This window comes from Mus pahari, chromosome 15 (genome assembly GCF_900095145.1).
Source record: "Mus pahari chromosome 15, PAHARI_EIJ_v1.1, whole genome shotgun sequence".
NCBI classification, from domain to species: Eukaryota; Metazoa; Chordata; class Mammalia; order Rodentia; family Muridae; genus Mus; species Mus pahari.
Window position 1 is genome coordinate 73,469,170 of NC_034604.1, and position 22,508 is coordinate 73,491,677.

Sequence of the window (22,508 nt, forward strand, 5' to 3'; positions counted from 1 at the left end):
TGGACTTCCATCCACAGCTACTACTGAACCATTGTTGGGATTTGGACTGCAGACTGTAAGTCATCAATAAATTCCTTTACTATATAGAGCATATCTGTAAGTTCTGTGACTCTAGAGAACCCTGACTAATACACTCACATATCCTGCTTCCTGCTTGGCATTGTCTTTCCTTCACCTTGACTAGTGGGTCTGTGCTGATGTCCCTGCAGGCTCCAGGGGTATATCAAGTCAGCTCTTCTATCTGAGCTTGGATAGGTTACAATCCTTTGCCAAGGGATCCCTCCTATATAGACTCCTACCAAGGCTGCTCCTTCCTGGGCCACAGCCAGGCACCCCAGGCTATGACTGCGTACCCTGCTCAGCTCTGCAGGCTGCCCTCTGACACCCAGATGCAGGGCACTTCTCTTCCTGTACAGCTTCTGCTTGTTTTATGGTACCGAGGACACCGTGTCCACGTGTACCTTCCTGGCCATCTACAAAGGCTACTTGCCCATCCCCCATGCCTGTTCCCCAGATTCTCATAAGCTCCTATGACAGGACACCTCAGGGATCACGTGTGCCCCTCCATGTCCTACTGAAGCCACTTGGAAGGCAAATCTGCCCAGCCACCAACTGCTGGCAAACGTGTCCTGTCACAGTCTCTGTGTCATTATTTTGAGACCTGGACAGAAAGCAGAGATTCCTAACTTGGAAATCAAGGGAGGGAAGGAAGAGACAGAACCAAGCAGGCAAGAGAGACCCCGTGATCTTGAGCACATATTGACCCCGGAGTGAGAAAAAAAATGCCAAGATTGAATTTTTTGTATTGATTATCCAATTATTAATCTTTACAGAGGTTATTCCAACACAGCACATAATGAGCAATTCATCAAAGTATATTAGGTGCCATGGAAGTTGCATTCAGTAGAAAGGGCCATTAAGTTCTTTGTAATTGCACATTACTGGAGCCTTCCTCAGACCTAAATCAAATCAACAGGAATGGTGTGCACCTGCTCTAATTGACTCTGTGTGCTAATGCACGCCACTAGCAACTGCCCAACACCAGGCCTCGCTACAGGACCCTGGCTCCCAAAGACCATGGGTCTTAAGGATCATCTCCAGCCCCAGCTATAGGGCAAGCCTTGTCTGAGCACGGTGCTCAGGGACCAGTGAGAAATCACATGGAGGGGTCCTGGGCTGGGACATACATGCCCTGAAAGCGTCCCATACCGTCTCCTCATCCACTGTTCCTAGATTTATCAGCCTTCCTGGAGAGGGCCAGTCCCCGGAGCCACCTTCATCACAGCCCCCACCCCTGAGCCAATAGGGATCTGGGGCCAGCGGGAGACGGTGGTCTTCTGGGAAGCCCACCCACCCATCTAGCATGCCTGTTCTGTTGCGATTTCAGATCCTTCGTGTCCAAAGCTGGGAGCTTGACCCTAATCCTGACTCATAGGGACAGTGAGTATGGCCCTCCCTGTCACCTATTGTTCAGATTTTGGGTGTGGAACTTCTAAACTAGCCTCACTACCTCCACCCAGCTTCCAGAGGGGCCAGAGATCCAACAGTCCTCAGACCTACAACGGTGATGTCAAAGGGGATTGAGAAGTTGTGTGTGTGTGTGTGTGTGTGTGTGTGTGTGTGTGTGTGTCTGCCATCAGCTTACTTTGAGACAGGGTCCCTTATTGGCTGGAAACTTGCCAGCCAGCCTGGCTCGCTAGTGAGCTCCAGGCATCTGTCTGTCTGTCTGTCTGTCTGTCTCCCTAGTTCTGGAATGACAGGGATCTCCATGAGCCCCCGTGTTACAAGGGCACTGGGGATTGAACTCGGATCCTCTCCACAAGTGCTTAACTGATCGAGCTAGCTCTCAGCACTGGATTTTGGTTTCGTAACTGATATGCGATGACAGCACTTGCTTGTGGGCACAATACAGGCAACAGTGCAGTGTGGCATAAGTACAGGGGTGAAGTCAGGGCTGCAGCAGATCTTCCTTGAGGCTTGGAACCAGAGGTCGAGTAGGGCTTCACAATCCATCTATCTGCTTAAGCTGGTGCAGTCACCACCCCATCATCTATCATCTATGTATTGCCTCCATTTGTGGATTTTCTCCTGTAGGCCTCCTGGCAGTGGTCTGTAATTTAGCATTCCCTGCTCCCTTAAATTTGATATCTGAGGAACCTTAAGCACACCTTCAGAATAAAGACCAACATAGCGATAGCAAACGATTATCAGTTCCCAGGCTACCTGGACTTGGCCTGAGGGCTAGAGGGATCCTGAGAGGCTTTGTGAGCAGGTTACCTTGGCCTAGGTAGCAGAGGAACTTCCATAGGCCACACACAATGAGTAGCTAGCTGCCCTGACTGAGATCCAGTGAGAAGACGGGGATCTCTGAGGAGACAGGGGAGATAGGAGCACCCCCACGCGAGGACACAAACTTTGAATGTAGGTAGTTCTGGTTAAGGAGACATGGGGGACAGGGATGGATCTCAAAGTAAAGAAGACAGGGGACAATGGGACCATCTACACCCCTGCACCCCCCCACTATGTAAGGAGGCAGAATCCAGGAGAGGAGTCAGGGCCTGGGGGACCTTAGTCTCCTTTCCCCTTCTTCACAAACAGGAGACACCAGGTCAAGGGTTGTTCACATAGAGAAGCATGGTTAGATGATCTATTAGAGACCTCTGAGTGAATCAAGTCCTGGCCATGTCTGCACAGATCCCGTGAGCAGCAAAGCATGAGGAAGTCCCAGAGCCTCCTCCTAGCTTCCAGATGAGTTCACAGGGCCTTTGCTGAGCTGCAAGCCCACCTCTGACCCATGGCCAACTCCCTGTCTGACTGGTTAGCTCTCAGCTTGCCCAACCCGTAGATACCAGAGAGGTGGCAACCTGGGCCCAAAACCAGCTGTGAGGAGAGCTGAGGCCACCCATGGCTGATGCCTCAGAAACATTAGCACATTATGAACGGAAGGTCATGAACCCCATTTCCAGCTTGGCCTTGAAAGCAGAGAAACAGGAAGCAGAAGGAGGGGGCAGGAAGTGGCTTGCTGGGGAAGGGACCACAAGGGTCTCCTGTGGAGGCCAGCACCTCTGGCTTGGAACTCAGGTAAGAAGCATGTTCTCGCCACACCTCCCGAGAGATGCTCTTTAAATGAATGAATCTGCCGACCTCTGTCCACATGTGTTGTGCAGAACTTTTGTTCTGCATGACCACGACAGGAAACAGCATGGAGGCTGGAAAGCTGACCCTCGCTTCTGGGGAAAGCACTGTTTCCATTCAGCAAGAGAAAGATACTCTTCAATCAGTCAAACAATCAATCAATCAATCAATTAAACGTTACAGTTAATATGATGATGAAAGAAATGGTGTGGGAGATGAGAGATGAGAGATGAGAGAGAGAGAGAGAGAGAGAGAGAGAGAGAGAGAGAGAGAGAGAGAGAGAGAGAGGAAAAGAAAGAGAAAGGAAGGCCAAGATTCAGAGATATAGGAAGACAGACAGCAGTAAAGAGATAGAGATACAAGGAAAGGGGAATAGAGTCAGAGACAAGATGGAGGGGGAAGAAGCAAAGGGAGAGACACAGAGAGACAGAGACACAGAGAGACTGAGAGAGACTGAGAGAGACTGAGAGAGACAGAGAGGGGGAAAGGAAGGAAGCTACTCCATCCACTCGCTGGGATTTGGGCAAGAAAGGCAGACAGACCGTCTTTAACTTCCTTTAGTTCTGCATGAGCACTTAGTTAACATGCAGGATTTGACAAACACTCTGACCCCCTTTCTTCAGTTAAAACACACCAAAGACTCACATTCTGTCACTCCTTACTCCTGACCCACCCCCCACCCCCAACTCTAGACAATATGGATAGGGCCAGAGCAAATATCCAGGTGACTGAGACTGGCTTCCTCTCCTCGCCAGCGCCTGCCACCTCACCCCTGCCATTCCTTCACCTTTTTTTTTTCCTCTCTCTTTCTCTCTCCAGCCATCTGCCAAGAGGAAATAACTTCTCCACGCCGGAGTCTAGGAAACCCAGGAAACAGTCCGAAATCCACAAAAATAATTGAAGTTCACTTTTACTGAGCCATTCAGCTTCGTTCTGAGTTTTATTACAATGTCAACAAGAGTTTAATTTGTTTTAAAGTTTAGGTTCTTAAACTGGAGTGATATACAGTAGTTTGCAGCTTGTTGGCAACAGCTACTGTGGGAAAAAAAAAAAAGGAAAGCGGTGCATGTAGGAGAGTCTAAGCTTGATGCGGTGAAAGTGAGGAGTGGAGCCAAAAGCAGCAAACAGCATGCAGAACACACACACACACACACACACACACACACACACACACACACACACACACACACAAGCACACCACCTCTCTCTCCATCCTCCATTCTGCTGAAAACACAGTTGAATATAGCACCAAGTCACCCTGACTCTGGGTGAAGGGCTCCTCCCAGCTCAGACACTCTTGCCATGATCCGCTGCAGGAACTCTGCCCTTGAGCCTCTGCCATGGATTTTCCAGTCCTTCTGGGTGAACTTACAGCCTGGTAAAGTCATTTGTGGAGACAACTGAGACTGAACCGTAGAACCGGTTGCTTTATGGCAGAAACAAGAGAAGGGGTATTAACAAACCAGTGGCTTTAAAAGCAGGAGCCCTGGGCTGGAGAGAGGGGCAGAGCAGATCCACCTTTGAATGTGAAAGTAGCCTTGGCTCTTTGGAACACAGCTCCAATGACCTGTGCTACCATCAAAGGACCCAACGCGCACAGGCTGGGACCACTCCCACGTCCCTGAATCAGACACAGCTGTGAGTTTTCCCTCCTTACCCCCACCCTGCTCTGGGAGGAGCCTGAGCCTGGCCTCCTGTGTTTTCCAGATCCCAACCTCCTACCATATCTGAATCAACAGCTGGAAGACCTGATAGGGACAGGCTACATCTGAGAAGACTTCACAGTGTGGGAACAGGGCCGATAACACTCCCCCTCCCCGGGAGTGACTGGGACTGCTCCCTGTACTGAATGTGGCATGGGAACAAAGCCTTTTGGTGACAGATAACCTCTGCGGGGTATGAATGCCTGGCCTATTGTCCTGTGTATCAGACTTGCTAGACCCGGGGCTGCTGAGGCAGACACCCTTAAGTCTCAGTGGCCACTCCATAATCTGGAAGGAAGGAAGAGCCCTGTTTCAAAACTAAAACCGAACACAGTAAAGGTTTTATCAAAATTCCGTGCAGCCGATCAAAGAGACATCACAGAGGCCCCAGAACTGCAGCCAGAAAGCTCACGAATCAGCCCACACCGTGAGACCTAGGCTGAGGAGTCCACTCCTCTGCCTTAACGAACAAGCTTCCCGAACGAGCCTTAAAGCAGGCCAACACTCTGTGATGACCCTAGGCTCATTTCCTATGAGAACAGTTGTCATCGAAGTGGGTTCACCTGGCACAAACAGAGAAGTTCCACTAAGCAAGACCACCGGAGGTGTTCTATGTCACACACACACAAGCGCAAAGTGAGCCTCTCTACACATCACACACAGAGTTTATCTTACAAAGCTAGAAGGCTCTGATCTGCAACCCTGGTCCCATTAGATTCTAGAAAGCATATTTTACATACAGTGTAATTCTCTTGCTTTAATAATATTTTAGTAAATTGACAAGTTTAATTGTTTGGTTTTTTTTTGTTTGTTTGTTTGTTTTTCCTTTTTTGAGACAGGATCTTCCAGTGTAGGCAAGGCTGGCCTTGAACTCACAGCAATCCTTTTGCCTTAGCCTTCTAGATTATAGTCGGGAGCCACCTCATCCAACTTAACGTTGTGTGATCTTGATAAGTGATTTGGAAGACCCCTGGAAGAGGCTCCCTCGTTCTCACTGCAGTGGGTGGAGCTCTGTCCGCCGTCCTTTCAAAGACGGTTGATATACATGGGCCATGGAGCACTTCAAAGACGGTCAATACACACGGACCACGGAGCACTGTCCCACTTACCCATCATCCTTCACTCAGCTCCAGGCTTCCAAGTCCATCTGAGCCCAACGTGACCCAGTGCCCATTTCCTGAATCTGTGAGAGGACCACACTGCTGACTGTTCACCAGTTGCTGGATGCTGTAGCTGGTCTAAAGAACTCCAAGGAACACTTGTACCATTTAGGAGGAAATGGTTGAGTTATACGGTAAACTTATTTTAGCTTTTAAAATACTGTCAGTCTCTGTTCTACCCTACTCTTATCAGTAGTATGTCAGGAGTTCATTTTCCCAATGTCTTCTGCAGAATTTGCTCTATATTATCTTGCTGTGACTTTTAACTTGCATTCCATAATGACTAATGATATGTAATTGTTTGTTACTGAATGACATGAGGAGATATTTTGAATGTGCCTTTAGGTAGTTTCATCAAAGTGAGGACATTATAGAATGTACCTATATGGACTACAGGAGCCATAGAATACATCCCCGAGTGACATAACCTTGTGGACCATTGTTTCATATTTGGCTCAATACCATCTTATAGCCCATGACCGCATATGAAATGGCTTTCGAATTTTTGGAAGTTTGGGCTGAACTGTAAGTATTCTTTATAGATTGTGGACAGTTTGATCAGCTTGCTGTATGGTCCTGGGCAGCCATTGCCCATCTTTGTCTTTCCTCTTTCAGTGGTGTCTTAAAATACAACAATGCTAAGTTTGGATGAAGAGCAACTTGTCAGGTTTTTATTTTATGGTCTGTGTTTTTAATGTCATAGTTAAGACTAATCCAATGAAAGTCTTAAGATTTTTCAAAAATTTCTAAAAAGTTTTCAGTATACAATCAACCCTGAGTCTATGTGCGTGAATGTGCGTGTACTGTTGTGTTTGGTATTGTTTGCTTTTTTTTTTTTGGTATATGAATATGCAACTGACTCAGTAACATTTGTTTAAAAGGTCAGTCTTCATTCTCATCCAATGGTTTGATGTCCTTATCAAAAACCACTTTACCATAAACCTAATGACATATTCTTGGATCCCATTCCACTGGCGTATAAATCTTATGCCTTAACCACACTGTATTAAGGATTATAGATTTATAGTCACTTTTTGTATATAAGGTTTATGTTTGTGTGAGAGTGTATGTCTGGTGTATGTGTATGCGTGACTGTGTCTGTGCATACGTATGGAGGCCAGAGGAGGTGGCCTACTTACTCCCTTGAGAGAGACTCTCCCACTGATCTGGAGTTAGGTTGGTGGTCAACGACCCCCTCAATCCTTCTTTTCACCCTTTTCTCCTAGTGCCCTGGCTACAGACACCTGCATGACCCTGTCTGGGGTTGGGGGGGATTTGAACTCAGGACTTCACGCTTGTACAGCAAGGGCTGTTCCTCGGTGAGCTGCCTTCCCAACCTCTATAGCCTGCAGCAAGTTTTGAAGTCTCCAAGTGTGAGGTCTCTAACTTTGCTTCCCAGTTTCAAAATTCTCTGGGCTATTCTGACTCTTGGAAATTCTAATCTTCAGACTTAGTTTCTAGGGGCAATCCTTCCGTGGTCTGGCAAAGGTTGTGTTGATTCTAAGACTGGCTTGAAGAAGACATGTTGGCACTGTCTCTTGATTGTTTGCAGAGCTGAAGTTCCCCTCAGCGGTGCTGGTGACCATGTGGCCCTCACTCCTTTAGTCAACTTATTCATAAGCGTCCTCTTAACAATATCATGAGTTGGACCCTGTCCCTCCCCATGTGCATTTTTTGTCTGCATGCCTGTGATATCCCCAAGTCTCTATTTAAAACAATAGCTTTTAGATAGATGTATGCCTTTACTTTGTGCATGCAGAGGTTGTGGGGTGTGCCTGTGCCCCAGTATGCATGTGTGGTGGACAGAGAAGAACTTGCAAGAGTCGGCTCCCTCCTTCCACCTTGTGGGCACCAGGGTTGGAACCTGGGGTCATCAGGCTTGGTGGCAGGTACCTTACTTCCTGAGCCATGGGCCAGCTCAGTCTTACTCAAGCTTTTTCTTTTGGAGTTGACAACAGTTTGGTCTTTCCTCACGTTTGTTGGCTCTTCTTTTCTACCCGAGATCTTTTTGTTCAGCCCTTTGAGGAAATGTTCAAATGCTGACTTCTTAAAATCCAAGAATCCAAGATTTTCTATTTGGGTCTTTTTAAAGTTTAGTCTCTGTTATTGTTGATATTCTCAATTTGGTGAGACATGGTTATCAATGTACTTATCTAAATACTTCAATGTAATTATCTAAATATCGTTTCCTTTAGTTCTCTGAACACATTTAAATAGCCAATTTAAAGCCTCTGCTACTTAGTTGAAGACTGGCGACCTCACAGGGACAGAGTCTGTTGGTGTGCTTCTCCCCTATCTGTGAGACCTACCTTTCTGTTAGTTTGCATAGCTTCTTTTTCTTCTTTAACTTTGACTTTTTCTTTTTAAGCTTAGGCACGAGAGGTAACATATAACCGCGATGCTGGAATGGAGCTTTCATTTTTCAGGAATTGTTTCCCTTTTGTTTGTTTGTTTGCTGACTTCCTGGACTAATTCTTTAGATTCTGTACTCCTTGCAGTGTGGCGATGCTACATTTCCTGTTCCTTCTCTAGAAATCATTTGCTCGGCAGGCCTCTTTCCTGGGGCTCAGAGGTAGGACTGAAGAGCTGCCGATCTGTGGAGGGCCAGTCCCTCATGAAGTTGTTTTAGGTGCTGAGTCGTGACATATTCCAGCTTTTATCAGGGAGTGCTGCATGCTCAGCCACGCCCTCCGCTGCGGGATGCGGGCCAGCAGGACCTCTCTTCTGCTTGTGTGGTCTCGAGGCAGCAGAAGTGAGTACCTGGTCTCCTTTCCTGAGCGCACACACGCATTTGCACAATGCAGTTAGCTATCCAGGTAACCGGGGATGGTAGGGTTTTCCCTGGTTCCTTTGGCTAGTCTCTTGCTTGCTCACTGGCATCGTAATCTCGGGTAGCTTCAGCATCACCATCGCTGTGAGCATAGCCAGTGGCAGCTGTTTTCCAACATACCTGAGACTGGAACTTGTCCTGTGGGCTTAGGGATCAACCTGAGCGCAGACTGCACAACGGGGAGCTTCTCCCACCAAGCTAAGATGTCAGTCCTTCCTGGGGTTGCCCCGTGGGACAAGGATGGGGGGGTGCGCGACCCCGAGCTAAAACAGGTTTCTTGAGCATATGCTTTTCAAGTTGCCACGCTTGCCCTTCAATGTCTAGATTCTAGAAGTGCTGACCTGATAGATTTGCCAACACTGAGGAAGCTTTAGGGACTGTTGACATACTGCGATCCCCACCCTTCCCTTGTTTCAGAACTTTCACTTTCTTTCAGCGCTTGTCAACTACCAGAGTACCTCAGAGAAGCAGAAGGAATTCTCTGGTGAAGAAAGCAGCACATAGCAGGCCCCTCCACAGCTCCCCAGGCCAGCTCAGGCCAGAGATCTGTCTGCTTGCAAGTCTCAGGGAAGGGGGATATTCCACGGGCGGAGCTGAGCCTTAAGGAGGCAGGATTCTAGAGTCCCCAGATCTGCCACAGACAACTGTCAAATGGCATCTCTTGAAGCTTCAGTTGCCTTTTGTGCCCAGGGAGGTGAAAAATGGTATCTTTTCCTGCTCACGGGAAGGGGCTGGGTGAGGCGGTCTACCAAATGCTCCACAGTGCTCACCCATTGCTGCCATTGGGTTTCTTGTGTGTCGGCATCGTGTGTCAAATTCCGGCATTGATGGGAGGGTCCTCACTATGATTCCAGACAGCAGAGTTTTTCTCCACCTGGGTAAATGTTCATCTCCCCAGGATCCTCTGGACCCCAGAAGCAAGAACACACTGTCGCATCTAGAAGGTTCCTCAGACAAGTGCTATTGCTCCAGGAGCAGGAATGCCTAGCGCTAGGTGGGTAAAGGGCTCTGCCAGTCTCCAGGAACAATTCCGACAGAGATCTCAGAGAAGCCAGCCACACTCCTGATAGCCACCAGCTGCTGAACTTCTGGAATGTGATGGGCATACTTCTAAATGCCACCCGAGCTTGATGGTTTTGAGCTCCGGAGCCAACATAGTGGCACATTGTTCACTGGCTCACAGATTTGCAGAATCATCAGAATGCGTGGGAAAGACGCTGCCTGCATGGATTGCAGCGCTTTGCTTGGTAAACCAGCAGATGTGGAGAAACACCCCCAGGAATTTTCTGGAAGGATTTTTAACCCGTCTGGAGGAGGACAGCGGCATTTCCACACAGGAAGGACAACCATGCATGAACATGTTGCTGCAGTTCAGAGTTTGCCATGAGAAAAAGAAGTGCCGTGAACGCACTGCCCACACGGCCACCTCAAAGATGGCTCCTAGCATCCGCCTGGGCCTCGGATTTCTGCAAGGTCTTTGGCACTAACTAGCATAATCTCTAGGCTCACAGAATCTCTCTAGCTCTGGCCTTTGGCTTTTTCTGTTCTACCCTACTGACTTACTTCAAATAAATAATGTCACAACTTTTTCGTTTAAGGGAGGAGAACAAGCTCGGCAGACGATTAGTAATGTCTGAAAGTGATGCGTTCGAATCCCCTACTCTCCCAGTGAGTAGAGTACACAGATAGTGGGATGGCACACGTACCCCACATATAACGCATACTGCCCAAGCTATGTAACTAGAAAGAGTGCACAGTGTCTAGAAGACTAGCCAACTTAATCCATCAAGACGCAGCTGTCCAGTGGGACAGCCCTCCTTCCACCTTCCTGCCGGGTAGAAAACACAGAGACTCACAGCCTGACCCTGCAGGTTACAGGCGGCGGCAGCACCAGTACAGGCCCATGGTGGTCAAACACACCCTAGTTAGAAGGTCTGACTCAGCAGATAATGTAGAGCCCTCACCACCTGCCTGTGTCTGCCTGCATGGAAGGGGCAGAGAGACTCCAGATGGCAGAAGGCCTGTGCCTGAGCCCCACTTTACTCTCTCTCAGAACACACGCCTAAGCCTTTTGGGACTTCCCAGCAAGTGCTTGGTATCAAGTGCAGCTCTGCAAGAGTGTATTTAGATCTAAACTGGAATGTTTAAGCCAACATCTGCTTGCCTGATGCCTGCCCTGTATGATGCATCAGGGCTTGGAATCAACCTTCCATGGTTTGCCTACCCCTGCGCTCAACAGTTGGAAGCCCCACTGAGTGGCAGCTACAGGCCTGGGCCTGGTGAACTCATGAATGTTGGGAGAACCCTCCCTTGGGGACTCCCAAGAGCTACTTGTGCAGCCTCCTGGTCTATATTGCCTATGGCAGTCTCAGACTCTGGTGGTGTGCAGGGTAATCTTTCTGCCTCCCAACTCACAGGCAGGCACCCCCGGGCATGAGGGATTGACCTGATGAGATAAATGCATGGCTGAATTCTTTTTCCTATCTGTCATGGGGTGGCCTGTGTCCACAGTATTCATGGCTTGGTGTGTTTGATCGCTCTTGCCATCATTGCTAGCAATGGGGAAGGCTTGGGCCTGGGAACCCTGCCAGTTTAGTCAAACTTTCCATGAGGAAAGCTTTTTGTTCTCTTCCAGAGCAGTTTAAGCTCAGGAAAGAAGGGGAGGGAGAGTAAAAGAGACCCAGGCAGCCGGCAGACACGGCTGGAAGGCCTTGTCTACCTGCTTGTTGTTTTAATGACATCTAGACTTCTGGACACCCAGCTGCCTCTGATGGAGCTGAAAGGCTCAATTGTGGCAAGGGCCGTAGGGCGGTCCCCGTGTGTGTGTGTGTGTGTGGGGGGGGGCATAGTAACAGACTGAGACCGTACTGCCTCTAAGCTGCTCCAACCACAAAGCTGGAAGCCGGCTGGCTGCGTGGCACCAAAGCAGTTCTGTGGCAGTGTCCCATCTGCACAGATGCCCTGTGGTATTTTAGGAGTTTCCAGATGTGCTTGCTTGAAGTGGAAGCCTTTTGTGCAAGGGAGATGCTCACGTTCATATGTGTGACCGAGAAGAACGCGACACGCAGTTCAGTCCCGTGACAGGCAATTTGAGCAAATATTACAGGAACAGTTAATGTTCAGCTTTGGTGGAAACTTTTTTTTTTTAAAGACTGTGTTTAAAATGATGTGTGAGCCACGGCACTGGCACCTTCAAAATCTAACCATGAAAAGTTTAAATCGGAATCTTAAGCCTTATGCAGACTGTTGGAACGAAGAAATTATTACTGAGTGGGTCACATACATTTTCAGCAGACTTAAGAGTAGAGACAGAAAAGACTCCTGGAAAAGGATTTGTTTTCTATCCATAATTTAAATTGCTCCTTGAGATGAGGAGAGATTTGGAAAGTGTGCCACCCTCAAATTCTAATGTGTGGCTCTCCAAACCCAGTGTGGGGCACACCATGCGTTGTGCACACAGACCCCGACTTCCTGATGTCTCACCATGCTGACACAGAGAGTCTAGGTGAATGGAGGGCCACAGGCTCTCAAAGCCTGGATGTCGTATTTTAGAACTGCCTTTTCTCTCTGGATTCCCAGAAAACAAAATCAAAATGCCAAAAACCAAGCCAACCAACTAAACAAACAGAAAACCACATGAAAATCAGTCTCTGTGGAAACCCACTCCTCCTCTTTCCACCTCTCAGGGAAGGCAGCCGGAAGATGGCATTGGTATTGTGTGAGCCCCTGAAGCCAGCAGACATCTTTAGAGGAGCCCCCTGAATGCTGAAAGGCTGGTTGGACATCAGCCTCCTGGATTTGTTTACTCTGTGCCCTGCAGCTCGGGAACCTCCAGGTTACCAGTGTTCCTTCCAACAGGGACTCTGTACTGGGAGGGACACAGTGCTGTGGTACCCAATCGATCTGATGAGGGGGATTCCAGAAGAAAGCAGGAGCCTGAGACCTGTTCTTCCCTCCCTCCAACCTAACGACCCTAACCTTCCCACGTTCAAATCAAGTATATCATCTTCAGTGTTTGTCCCCACCTTGGGTAAACTGATGAAGATTGACTGCCTTTTAAGCAAGAATTTGGGGGAAATGGAGTCGGGTTTTTTGAATTAAATTTTTAGGTGTTTCTTTCCCCACCCCTCTGTCCCTTCCTGGGGAAATCTAAGACCCAATGGAAAAGACACAGCATCCAGGACAGGTCCCCACACCTAATGCTTGGCTCTTCTTCTTAACCTTCATTTCCTGTTTTCTAGGTCAGCATCCTTTCCTTGTACCCCAACAGGGGAGACTCTGAATTGTTCTCTCAGGGCACACAGTGAATTCAACAAAATACATCCCGTGCCACGTGTGGGCAGCTCTAGTCCCCAGTTCTGCTGTGTGGCTTCCTGGACACAGTGTCCCCTCCTCCCAAAAGGCTCACCTGCTCCTATTCAATGCCCACAACAAAGCTGGTCTGACGTCGGCCACAGTGGCCTCTGGGTCAGTGGGAAACCTGGCTAAGACCGGCTTCCTGTCTCTGGGCCAGAGGGCACTACCCAGATGTGGGAGTTCTGGGCTGGCCAGTCATGTGGCCTCTGACCACATGACAATGCTCCCACAGGCCCAGACCAGCACGCCCTGAGGCAAAGCAGAAGGTGGGACTCTAGACACAGACTCTAGTGTCCATCCTGGCTACAGCGTCTACTTGGGCAGGTACCAGGGACACAGATAGACTCTTCATTCTAAGGAAGTGTCCCTGGGAACCACCCCTGGGATCCCAGCCCTTCGCTTATGTGTAAGTGGGTCAAAGACAAGTGAAACTTGTCAGGGCTACTCAGGGCAGTGACAGTCCTCCAACACGGATCCAAACAGAAGAGACGGAGGGAGGCCTGGAACCTCCCACAAGCCTATGAGGGCTTATTCAGAGGCAGATGAACATGGCCAGCAAATGAACCACAGAGGAGTACCTGGTTCTAGGTTCAAGAACTGAACGTAGTTTTGAGCAAAAATTTTGCGTGAATGATTCCCCCAAAGCTCTGAGTTATGAGTACGGAGGGGGATATTCAGTTAGAAGTTTTACAGCCCTGGAACAGAAGCTCCTTGGCAATCAAGTGCCTTAGATGGGGGAAGGGCAACCCTGAGCCTGTCCACAGGGAGTGTGGAATATTCTCTCACCCCCAGGTCAGCTTACCCCACGCCTGGGGCATCAAGGAGAAGGCACAGAAGCCAGGACATACCACCTCTTTCAAATGTTTTCTCAAAGGTTTCTTTGGCACGAAAGGGTCGTGGGGCTCACGGGCAGAATCGCCGGGAAGGGTGGCTTAAAGAGGCGGGGGAGATGAGCGAGCTGGGGCGTCATCCCGGGCCTCCCAAGTCCAGGTGCAGTGAGGAGCTGGACCTGTTCCAGGTGTGCTGCTCGGCACCTGGTCTGGGAAACGGCCCACATCTGGGGAGACCAGCTGGCCTCAGAGGGAGCCCCCACTCCCACAAACAGCCTACCCGAGCAAGCTGGAGACCACCACCCGACCCACTCCCAGTGGGCAGTGCTTTTGGCCTTCGGTCACATGTCCGGCCACTGTGGCGGTCACATGGTCAGGAAGGCTCTTATTGCTCGGCAGGGGCAGCAAACCCAGGCGGGACAGCGAAGGCACACTTGGTCACTGTGGAGAGATTTTAGGGTTCAGAGAGTCTGGGCCCACCACAAGCAGTGTAGGCACAGCCGGGCACCCTACATTCACGTCCGCCACTGCCCAGAGTGAGCAGCACTGTCTAGGAAGGACAGACGCCATCGCGGAGAGCGGCCCCTTGGCGTCGGTCCCATCCGCTAGGCTCCCGACACTGCCGTCCCATTTGAACATCTGGACATGGCCACCTACAGTACCGCTGCCCCGACCCAGGCGTTGACTTAGATGCCTCTCTCTACGAAGCTTGTAGGTGCTGGAACCACGAAGGCCACACTCCAGGGGAGGCCTTTTCTGTTGTGACTACCTGAGGCTGACTTTTGACACCAAGGGTCAGAGAACTTAGTTTGAGCCAATCTGGCTTGGGCGGCGGGGCTCGCCAAGATTACTGGGGCAGAACCACTGACGTGCAGCCTGCGGGCTGGAGACGGTTCTACGCGGCGCAGCTAGGGAACTGTCTTCCACCCATGTCTCCCTTCCTTCCCCAACTCAGTGGCTGTGCACACACCGGCTCAACTGTGGGCACTTACCATCATCCAAGTACAACTGGTCCAACTCCTCAGGCTCTTGCTTGATCACTACAGGAATAGGGGCCAAGTTATGGTCACTGTCCTCACACACCTCTGGCAGTACGGCTGGAGATTCATTTCTTTGAACCTTCTGCGGTTGTGGCTGCCGGTGGCCCACGTCAGGAGGGAGAGCTGAGGGCTGTAAGCAGGCTGGCTCGTGGGCAGCAGATGGAAGTGGAGAAGAGGGGCTGTTGGGACAGAGCACTTGTCGGCGACCAAGGGGACAGCTACTGTTCAGATGTGGACTCACCTGCGGCTGGAGCCTGGTGGATGGGGGCTGCTCAGGCGAGTTGGGTTGGATGGCCATGGGTCTCGGCACTTCCTGCATGGTGGGGGCCTCCGAAGCGGGTGGCTGAAGTCCAAGGTGACCACTGTGGCCCGGGTTGGTGAGGCCCTTGGTGTAGGCAGGAGAGGAAAGGTCGTGGAGCTTCGGGCTTGCGTTGGGAGGCGTGGGCATCAGCGCGTTCCTCTGGGAGCAGGGGGCAAAGCCAGCCACGAGGCAGGAGCCGGGGTCAGGAGGCATGGTGAGCTGTTGGCTATAGTAAGGCCTCGGCAGAGGACTAAGCCCCTGGCTCATTGGTCCACAGGTCAGAGCTGGCTCAAAGTCGTCCGTGGGTTCTGTCTTTATAATTGGAACTGTGGAGAGGAAAGAAAAAGTTAAATAAACATAAGTTGCAGATGGGTAGGCTAGGCTGCGGCTAGGACACCCCATGCAAAACAAACAGCGTTCTGACTGAGCCCCTCTGTCTCTCCCGGTTCTCCCACCCAATTAAAAACAGGGTGCGTCACTGGCTGAGAAAGTCACAGCTGGTTCTAATACGAAGAGGACTATTTTCCTTGGAATCTCCCGCAGCACTAGCGTGCTATAAAAATCTATTTGCAAACGGCAGTAGGAGCTTTGGGCCTGAGGGCCCGTGGATTCTTAGCAATCAGAGTGAAAACTTCAGCTTGGAGGTATTGTTGTAACGCAGCTACTGACGACTCTGGTAAGTCCTGCCAGTGTGGAAGCTGAGCGTGTACTGAGTTGGCTGCAGTGAGAATCCAGAGGTGAATGACCATCTGAGATAGTAGAGAAGGCAGGACATACTGAAATAGAAGGACTTTTCTGTGGGCAAGCGCACCGTGACTCCATGAATCCCTCCTGGCTCACACATCGGAGTAAGGACTCTGCAGCCTGCCCCAAGAGACCCCACAGCCCCAGGAGACCGCACAAACCCAGAAGACCCACAGCCCCAAACAGGGCCTCCCAGATCTCCCTCTCCACTTTTAACAAGAAGGCCCACAGAGCAGGGAAGAGTCACAGAGAATATGCAGCCTCTGTGGCCAGGAGCGAGCCCCAGGCTGTGACCCCAAGCTCCTGCTTAGGGACTCAGTTTCTATAAGAGGGTTAGGATAACGGGAGTGTGACAAGCAGAAGAAAAGGTGCCAAGTAGACCCTGGGACCCCACTCTCCCCATCGTCTTCCTGGCCACGGTTCTCGTTAGTCTGTCTCTTTCATCAGAGAGCCGTCTGGGTGGCCGAGGTTCTTTGCAGGTGACCCTCAGTAGCACTGTACTGGGTAAGCCATGTGCAGCATGCGCACACAGACTTCTCCAATGCATCTCTCCTCTTCACACACTACGCATGGGTGGGTTTGGCAGCAGGTCAGCCACGTGAGGGACTGCCCCACCACTAAGGCCTCTTTAAGGAGGCACACACACTCCACGTACAAACACACATGTCGCAGAGGGAGGCCCGGCCTCTCCATGAATAAATGAAAGCATATCTGCGTGCTGAGGAAAAAATCTTTAGCTATGGTCTGAGCCAGCAGGAATGCGCATCTGTTCTCCATTAGGACCAGGCCCCCGCGCCACCAGCTGCTGGGAGCCACGCACGTGGAAGCCTTCTGAAGCCTGGCTCCACTGGGAGCTTCCTGGGAAGGGCAGCCTTCACACAGAATGGCCCCCACTGGAGGTCTGGAGGTTCTGCCCCAGACTTGGGCTGGGGAAAGTTGTGACTTGCTGTTCTCCCGGCCCTCTCCTCTCAGCTCAACAGTAGGTCACATGGCCCCCAAGCACCAGTGGCTCAGCCTCTACAGAAGGCAATAGAGCTGCTGACTGCGGCCATTCCCCTCAGCCCTTTTTTCTCTCATCCTAGTCTTTAGGACTTCTCCTGGCTTGCGTGGGTGAGGCAGGCGCTGGAGCAGCTGAGTCTCAGAAGAAGCTGACAGACATTCCGTCGGGGGAGGACTGTGCCACTTAGACCATCAGCTTGAGACCCTTGTGTTCAGCCCGGAAGCCACTCTTGGCTGGAGTAACACTGTCCTTCAGATCAAGACTCGGCAGGCAAGTCCAGGTGACCCAAGGTGTGACCCCAGGATGACCCTACAGTGGCTCATTCAAGTGACTTGAGAAGGTGAGCCAAAGGGCAATGGCTAATGGAGAGCTGATCTTCATGTGACGCTCCAGGAGCCCCCGAGAGAGGCTGTGGGTCCCCTGCTCACGGGTGCCCGCCATGGCTCTGGAAACCAGGTTGCTTGGGCTGGATTCCCGCCAGAGACACTGCTCACGTCTGATCATGTGAGAGAATGGGAGACCGTCCATGGGCTTGCCAGCGTTTCCCGTGAGTCAGATGCCACAGAGGTGGGACAGGGGTCCCTGGCAGTGTGCTTTACGGGTTGCCTCCCAACAAGGTCTATAAAGGTCCCCAGCTGCCTGGAATCTGGGGCTGACCTCCAAGCCACCCCCGGGTGTCAAAGGAGGGAGGCATGTGTGGACAGGGGAGTGGACTTGGCCACAGAAGAAGCCCAGGCACATACTGAGATTGAAGTGCTTCAGGGTCCAGGTTGCCTATACACAAGCACTTGGTGTCTTGATCAGTGCAGGATCTGGAAGAGCTCCTCCCAAGTCCTCCCCACTGTGCTCCCCATCTGTAGCAGCTGAGTCCATAACCCCAACAGCCATGAGCTGCCTCTGGAGCTGTGGTGGCAAAGGAAACCAGGAGGAACAGGAGCCCCAAGGCAAGAATACCATACACGCAGCGCTTCTGAGAAAAGCCTACCACTGAAGACATAGTTCAGTTCACCAACCACCTTCTCTGTCCTCTTGCCTAAGCCATGGGAATCGTAGGTGCCGGCAGGTCGTAGACTCCTCTCTGGGCAGGTCCCCAGATGGCTTTGTGTGACGGGATGCTCTGCTAATAACGAGAAGGACCGTGGACATCCTGGCATTTAACAAAAAACGGAAGGAAGGGAAACCCATCCCTCGGACATTAGAAAGTTGAATATATGAGATCAGCTCTGGGCCCCGCCCTTCCTGAGGACTGTATCTCCCAGGAGCTGCGAGGAGCAGGAAGCCCCTGGCCATCTGAGTTCTACAGCTTACAATGAAATGTGTTATACAGGTACTAACTCAGCTCCAGGCACGAGCCCGTCTAGACGGCTCTGTGGGGGTAAGCCATGCTTCAGAAACGACCCCCATCCAGTATCAGTCCAGCTGGCTCAACCGCATTGTAAATCCAGAATTGGCAAGAACCCGCTAGAAGTCAGACCCTGAGAGGCACCAGGGACAGAACCGTGTCCAGCCAGTTTCTGGGATCATAGGCCTGACCAGAAATAGGCACCAATGTCACTAAGAACAAAACTACACCAAGAAGAATCCTGGGTATGAGTCGCTCCGTTCAAAGCCAGTATCTGTATGTGAAGGTTCAGTTCTAACTGAGACTGGTCATTTTCAGAGCTTGTGATAAAAAAAAAAAAAAAAAAAAAAAAAGGTACATGACTAGAAGGTGAATTATTTCCAGACTGAGCTGCTCTGGGTCCCCAGTCAGGTCCCAAGGCCAACACAACTCTCCCACAACACAGCCTATAAGATCTGTAAAACCCAGCCCCAACTACCCAGCATGACATGAAAGGCGCTGTCCCAAACACAGCTGCCCAGTAAATGCCAGAGAATGTAATTTACCTGCCACACAGGGACAGGGACTTGGAGCGTTGGTTGGACCTGGGCCAGCAATCCAGAGGCCAGACAGGGAGTGGGTATGGTGGCTGCTCTGGGGAGCCCTGTAGATTCTGTAGTTAGGACCTGTTTAAAGTACCCCAGCCCTGCATTGACTCAACATCTTGCTGACCACCTCAGACTCTTCCTGGCGTTTGAATGGTCACCTGGGCAAGCTGAGTGCATAGAGGTTCTGCACGTCCCCAAGGACGTGACTGCTGATGGTCTAAGTTGGACTCCCAAGTTTCTTTCTCAGGAGGTACAAAATGAACCAGGACTGAAGTTTTTGGTAGACCCTATGCAGTTTCTGTTGTGTCCTGGCTAGCCCTTTCCACTCCGTCCTCTGCCTCCTTCTGTCTGGTTATCTGGGACTGGGGCAGCAGCTCCACTCAAGGATACCACGCTGCCACTCTGGGGGACAAAGCCTGTTTGATTGGATAGGTGGGGACGGAGACTTGAACATTGCCAGTCCAATGTCACTATCTTATTCTCAGGTCCCTCACCTTCAGAGCTCAGTGTTGGGGGGGGGGGGAAGTGTCACACAGGTCAGCGCAAAGGGAAAGAAGACATTGTATGTCTCCTGCCACCTGCTGACTCCAAGGTGGCACGCCTCTGCTTCCTATGCAGGGGACCCTGTCATAGTCCCACACTTGATGTGGATTCCATCCCTGGTGGAGACAGCTCCACTCAAAGACAGAGCCCCCCCCCCCCATCACTGGAGGACGGTGACTCAGCACAGCTGAGGATCGCTTGGAGACAGAGCAGCCTGTCCGTCTGGCAGAGGAGGAGCGATCCAAGAGTCGGATCCTGATGGCCCTTCTCTGAGGTTCCCCATAAGTGTCTCCTCAGCTGAAGTTATATGCCACCCACCCCTCACAGTGTCTGCAGAAACCCTAGGGCTATACATCTCAAGACTGTCTGTGTCTGCATTTCTCATGTGGAGCTGAGAGCCTTGTAGGATGGGGCCTCTTGTTTCCTATTAGTCAGGAAACGGGACCTGGGCTCCACAGAAGCCCCAGGCGCTGGTCTGTCTCCTGCGCCAGAGGGAGGCAGGGGTGTGACGCAATGTCTCCTCGCTAGGCTGGGGGCGGGGGTGCGGGAAGGGGAATCCAGTGCAGCAGAGCACACCGCAATGCTATGGACTAGCACACTGAAAACAGCACATGAGCACAGTCGTGAGTTTATAATACAGTTTATTATGGAAAGCGAGCACATGAAGGATTAATGGCAATCTTTTGGGAGAGCTGTCAGAGACAAAGCTTGCCCTCATGAAGAAGGTGGGCTGCTGGCTCCTGCTGTGGCTGATCCTCACACCCAGCACAGCACAATGCTAGGTCTGTGCGGCCACGGGAGATGTGTGTCATCGTGCATGCCCGACCCTGTGTGCACCTGACAGCCACAGCATCCACTGTGGTCCAGCAACCTGGTACACCGCAGCCCCTTGCAGGGATCACATACAGGTGCTGGTGTGGTGAGCCCACTCCTCGAAGAGTCTAAGGATGGCTGAGGGCTTTGACCTGGAGTCGCCTCCAAGTTTGTGTCCCAGGTTGGGGCTCACTGGCCTCCAGGATTTCTCCAGCCAGGTGTGGCCGACACCATCAATGGCACATGCCCGGTCGTGTGATGGGGGAAGGCTCCTTCTCCGTCCCATCTCCTGCAGGTCCTGCAGTGATGGTCTATGGACCAAGGAACTTTAAAGAGCATTCCTTGACTCTTTCTTGAGACTTAAGCCTAGCAAATCGTTTTCCGTTCCTACATGCCAACGCTAGGTTGAGGATGCCTCCCAAGGAGGCCATTCATCTGTGAGCCACTGGGCAGGTTGTGCTTGGCTGACGCTCCTCTCCTGGGCCTCACAGAGTCTCACCTCTGGGCTTGTCCTTCCAGGTCAGGTGGGAAGCTCTTTCTGGGCAACTATGCTTCTAGAATGGCTTACAGGCACTGTCCAAAGGCTGCCTGCTGTGCACAAGGTCCTGGTGAGAACCAGGGTCTCTGTGGTTCAGATTGGAGGCCCTCTCCAGTGTGTGGCTAAGGAGTAAGTCTGCGCTGAGTACCCACTGGGGTTGGGTTATAGGTTTAGGCACACAGAAGGATCCTGGGTGGATTCCACTGTTCTCTGTGCCACAGGCCCTTCTGAAGCCATCTACAGACTGAGTCTAGAAGTAGTTAGGTCTGTATGGCTACCCCAGCTGCCTCTGCTGCCCTGCATCCAAGCTTGCTGGCGGACAGCTGACTTGCACCACCTCTGTCCTACCCAGGAATTTGGGTGTATGTTTCACAAACCCTCATTGGGTGGATTAGAGAGGGGGCAGCCAGAGGGTCCTCACTAGGACTCAGGAAAAGATGGAAGCTCTTGATTCACAGCTTGGCCTTGAACCTTAAGTCTGATCACCTAGATGAGAAAGACAGGCGAGGCCAGATCCCATTCAGACTAACAGTGCACATCTTCCTGCGAGGAGTCTAATAAGGCTCAGCCACAGAGACTCACTCTGGCTTCTGTAACCCCTAGCTGGGCTGGAATATGGCTTAGTGGTTAGGAGTGCTTGCCTAGGGCGCAGGACGGCCTAGGTTTGACTGCCAGGACAGGGAACGGGTGGAGAATGACCTTCCTCTAAGTGGGGCAAGTAGAAGGAGGTGACTCTCTCCTAGAGTAGCGTGGATATGTCTTTTATCCCCTCAGTGAGGCTCACAGTATGAGCCCTGATGATACACGGGAGTCAGGTGCCTGTGTTTGAGGGAGCCTGAATGTGTCTACCATGGACCAGAGCCATGCAGACGGGCCCTGGCCTTCTTTGCCTGAGATCCATCAAACATCCGAATGAATGGTTCCCATTGTAAATGCAGCATTCAGGGGTATCAACTCAAGGTCCCACCAGCTAGCCCCACCTCAGACATCCAACCATCTTATTTGGGGGGGGGGAGTTATGACAACTTGCTAAAAAACAAATATAAACAGTTGAGCAACCTTGCCAACCAAGTTTCACTGACATCTGACATCTGTGCCTCCAGTCCCCTTGGTCAGAGGACAACCCAGCATCTGACACATGAAGGAAGTGTGGCTGCATGAAGAGAAACCACTCGGTTCTGTAGATGGTGCTTTTCTTGGGTTTCTAAGTACTCTTGCCCGGCTCAGTCCTAAGCGTGAAGAGTATTCCTGCATACTGAGTGGGCAGCACTCACTCATAGATACATACAAACAGACACGTCATTGTCACACATGATACATGGCTGAGCCTGTGTGACCAACGCGTGACCACTGGGTTAATTCATTCCTACAGCCTAGGCTTCGCCAGCTAGGAGTCAGTAGGATGGGTGTGAAGATTCTGAGGCCGAGCTGTGAGGATACAGCCCTGCTTTATCAGACCTCCGGGAGTCCGTCAATGGCAGCCTGTACCATACTCCCTACGCTGTGTGTACGGAGAATGTGGGAGAACCTGGATGCCGCAGAACTCATGTTGAAGTACCAATCCCCAACAAGACAATTGGAGATGG

At 51.1% G+C, this 22,508-nt stretch overlaps 1 protein-coding gene across 4 annotated transcripts in view; it reads right to left on the bottom strand.

Annotated features, from left to right (window-relative positions):
* Nucleotides 1-22,508, bottom strand: part of Nfatc1 (nuclear factor of activated T cells 1) — a 106,965-nt gene that overhangs the window by 14,763 nt on the left and 69,694 nt on the right. For 2 of the 4 annotated variants that reach the window (XM_021214372.1, XM_021214373.2), the window contains exon 9: nucleotides 15,296-15,681. In XM_021214372.1, coding sequence (XP_021070031.1) covers nucleotides 15,296-15,681 — 386 coding nt within the window. Of the gene's footprint in view, nucleotides 1-15,006; nucleotides 15,682-22,508 lie in introns of all 4 variants that reach the window. The other 2 variants (XM_021214370.2, XM_021214371.2) reach the window with 1 other exon arrangement.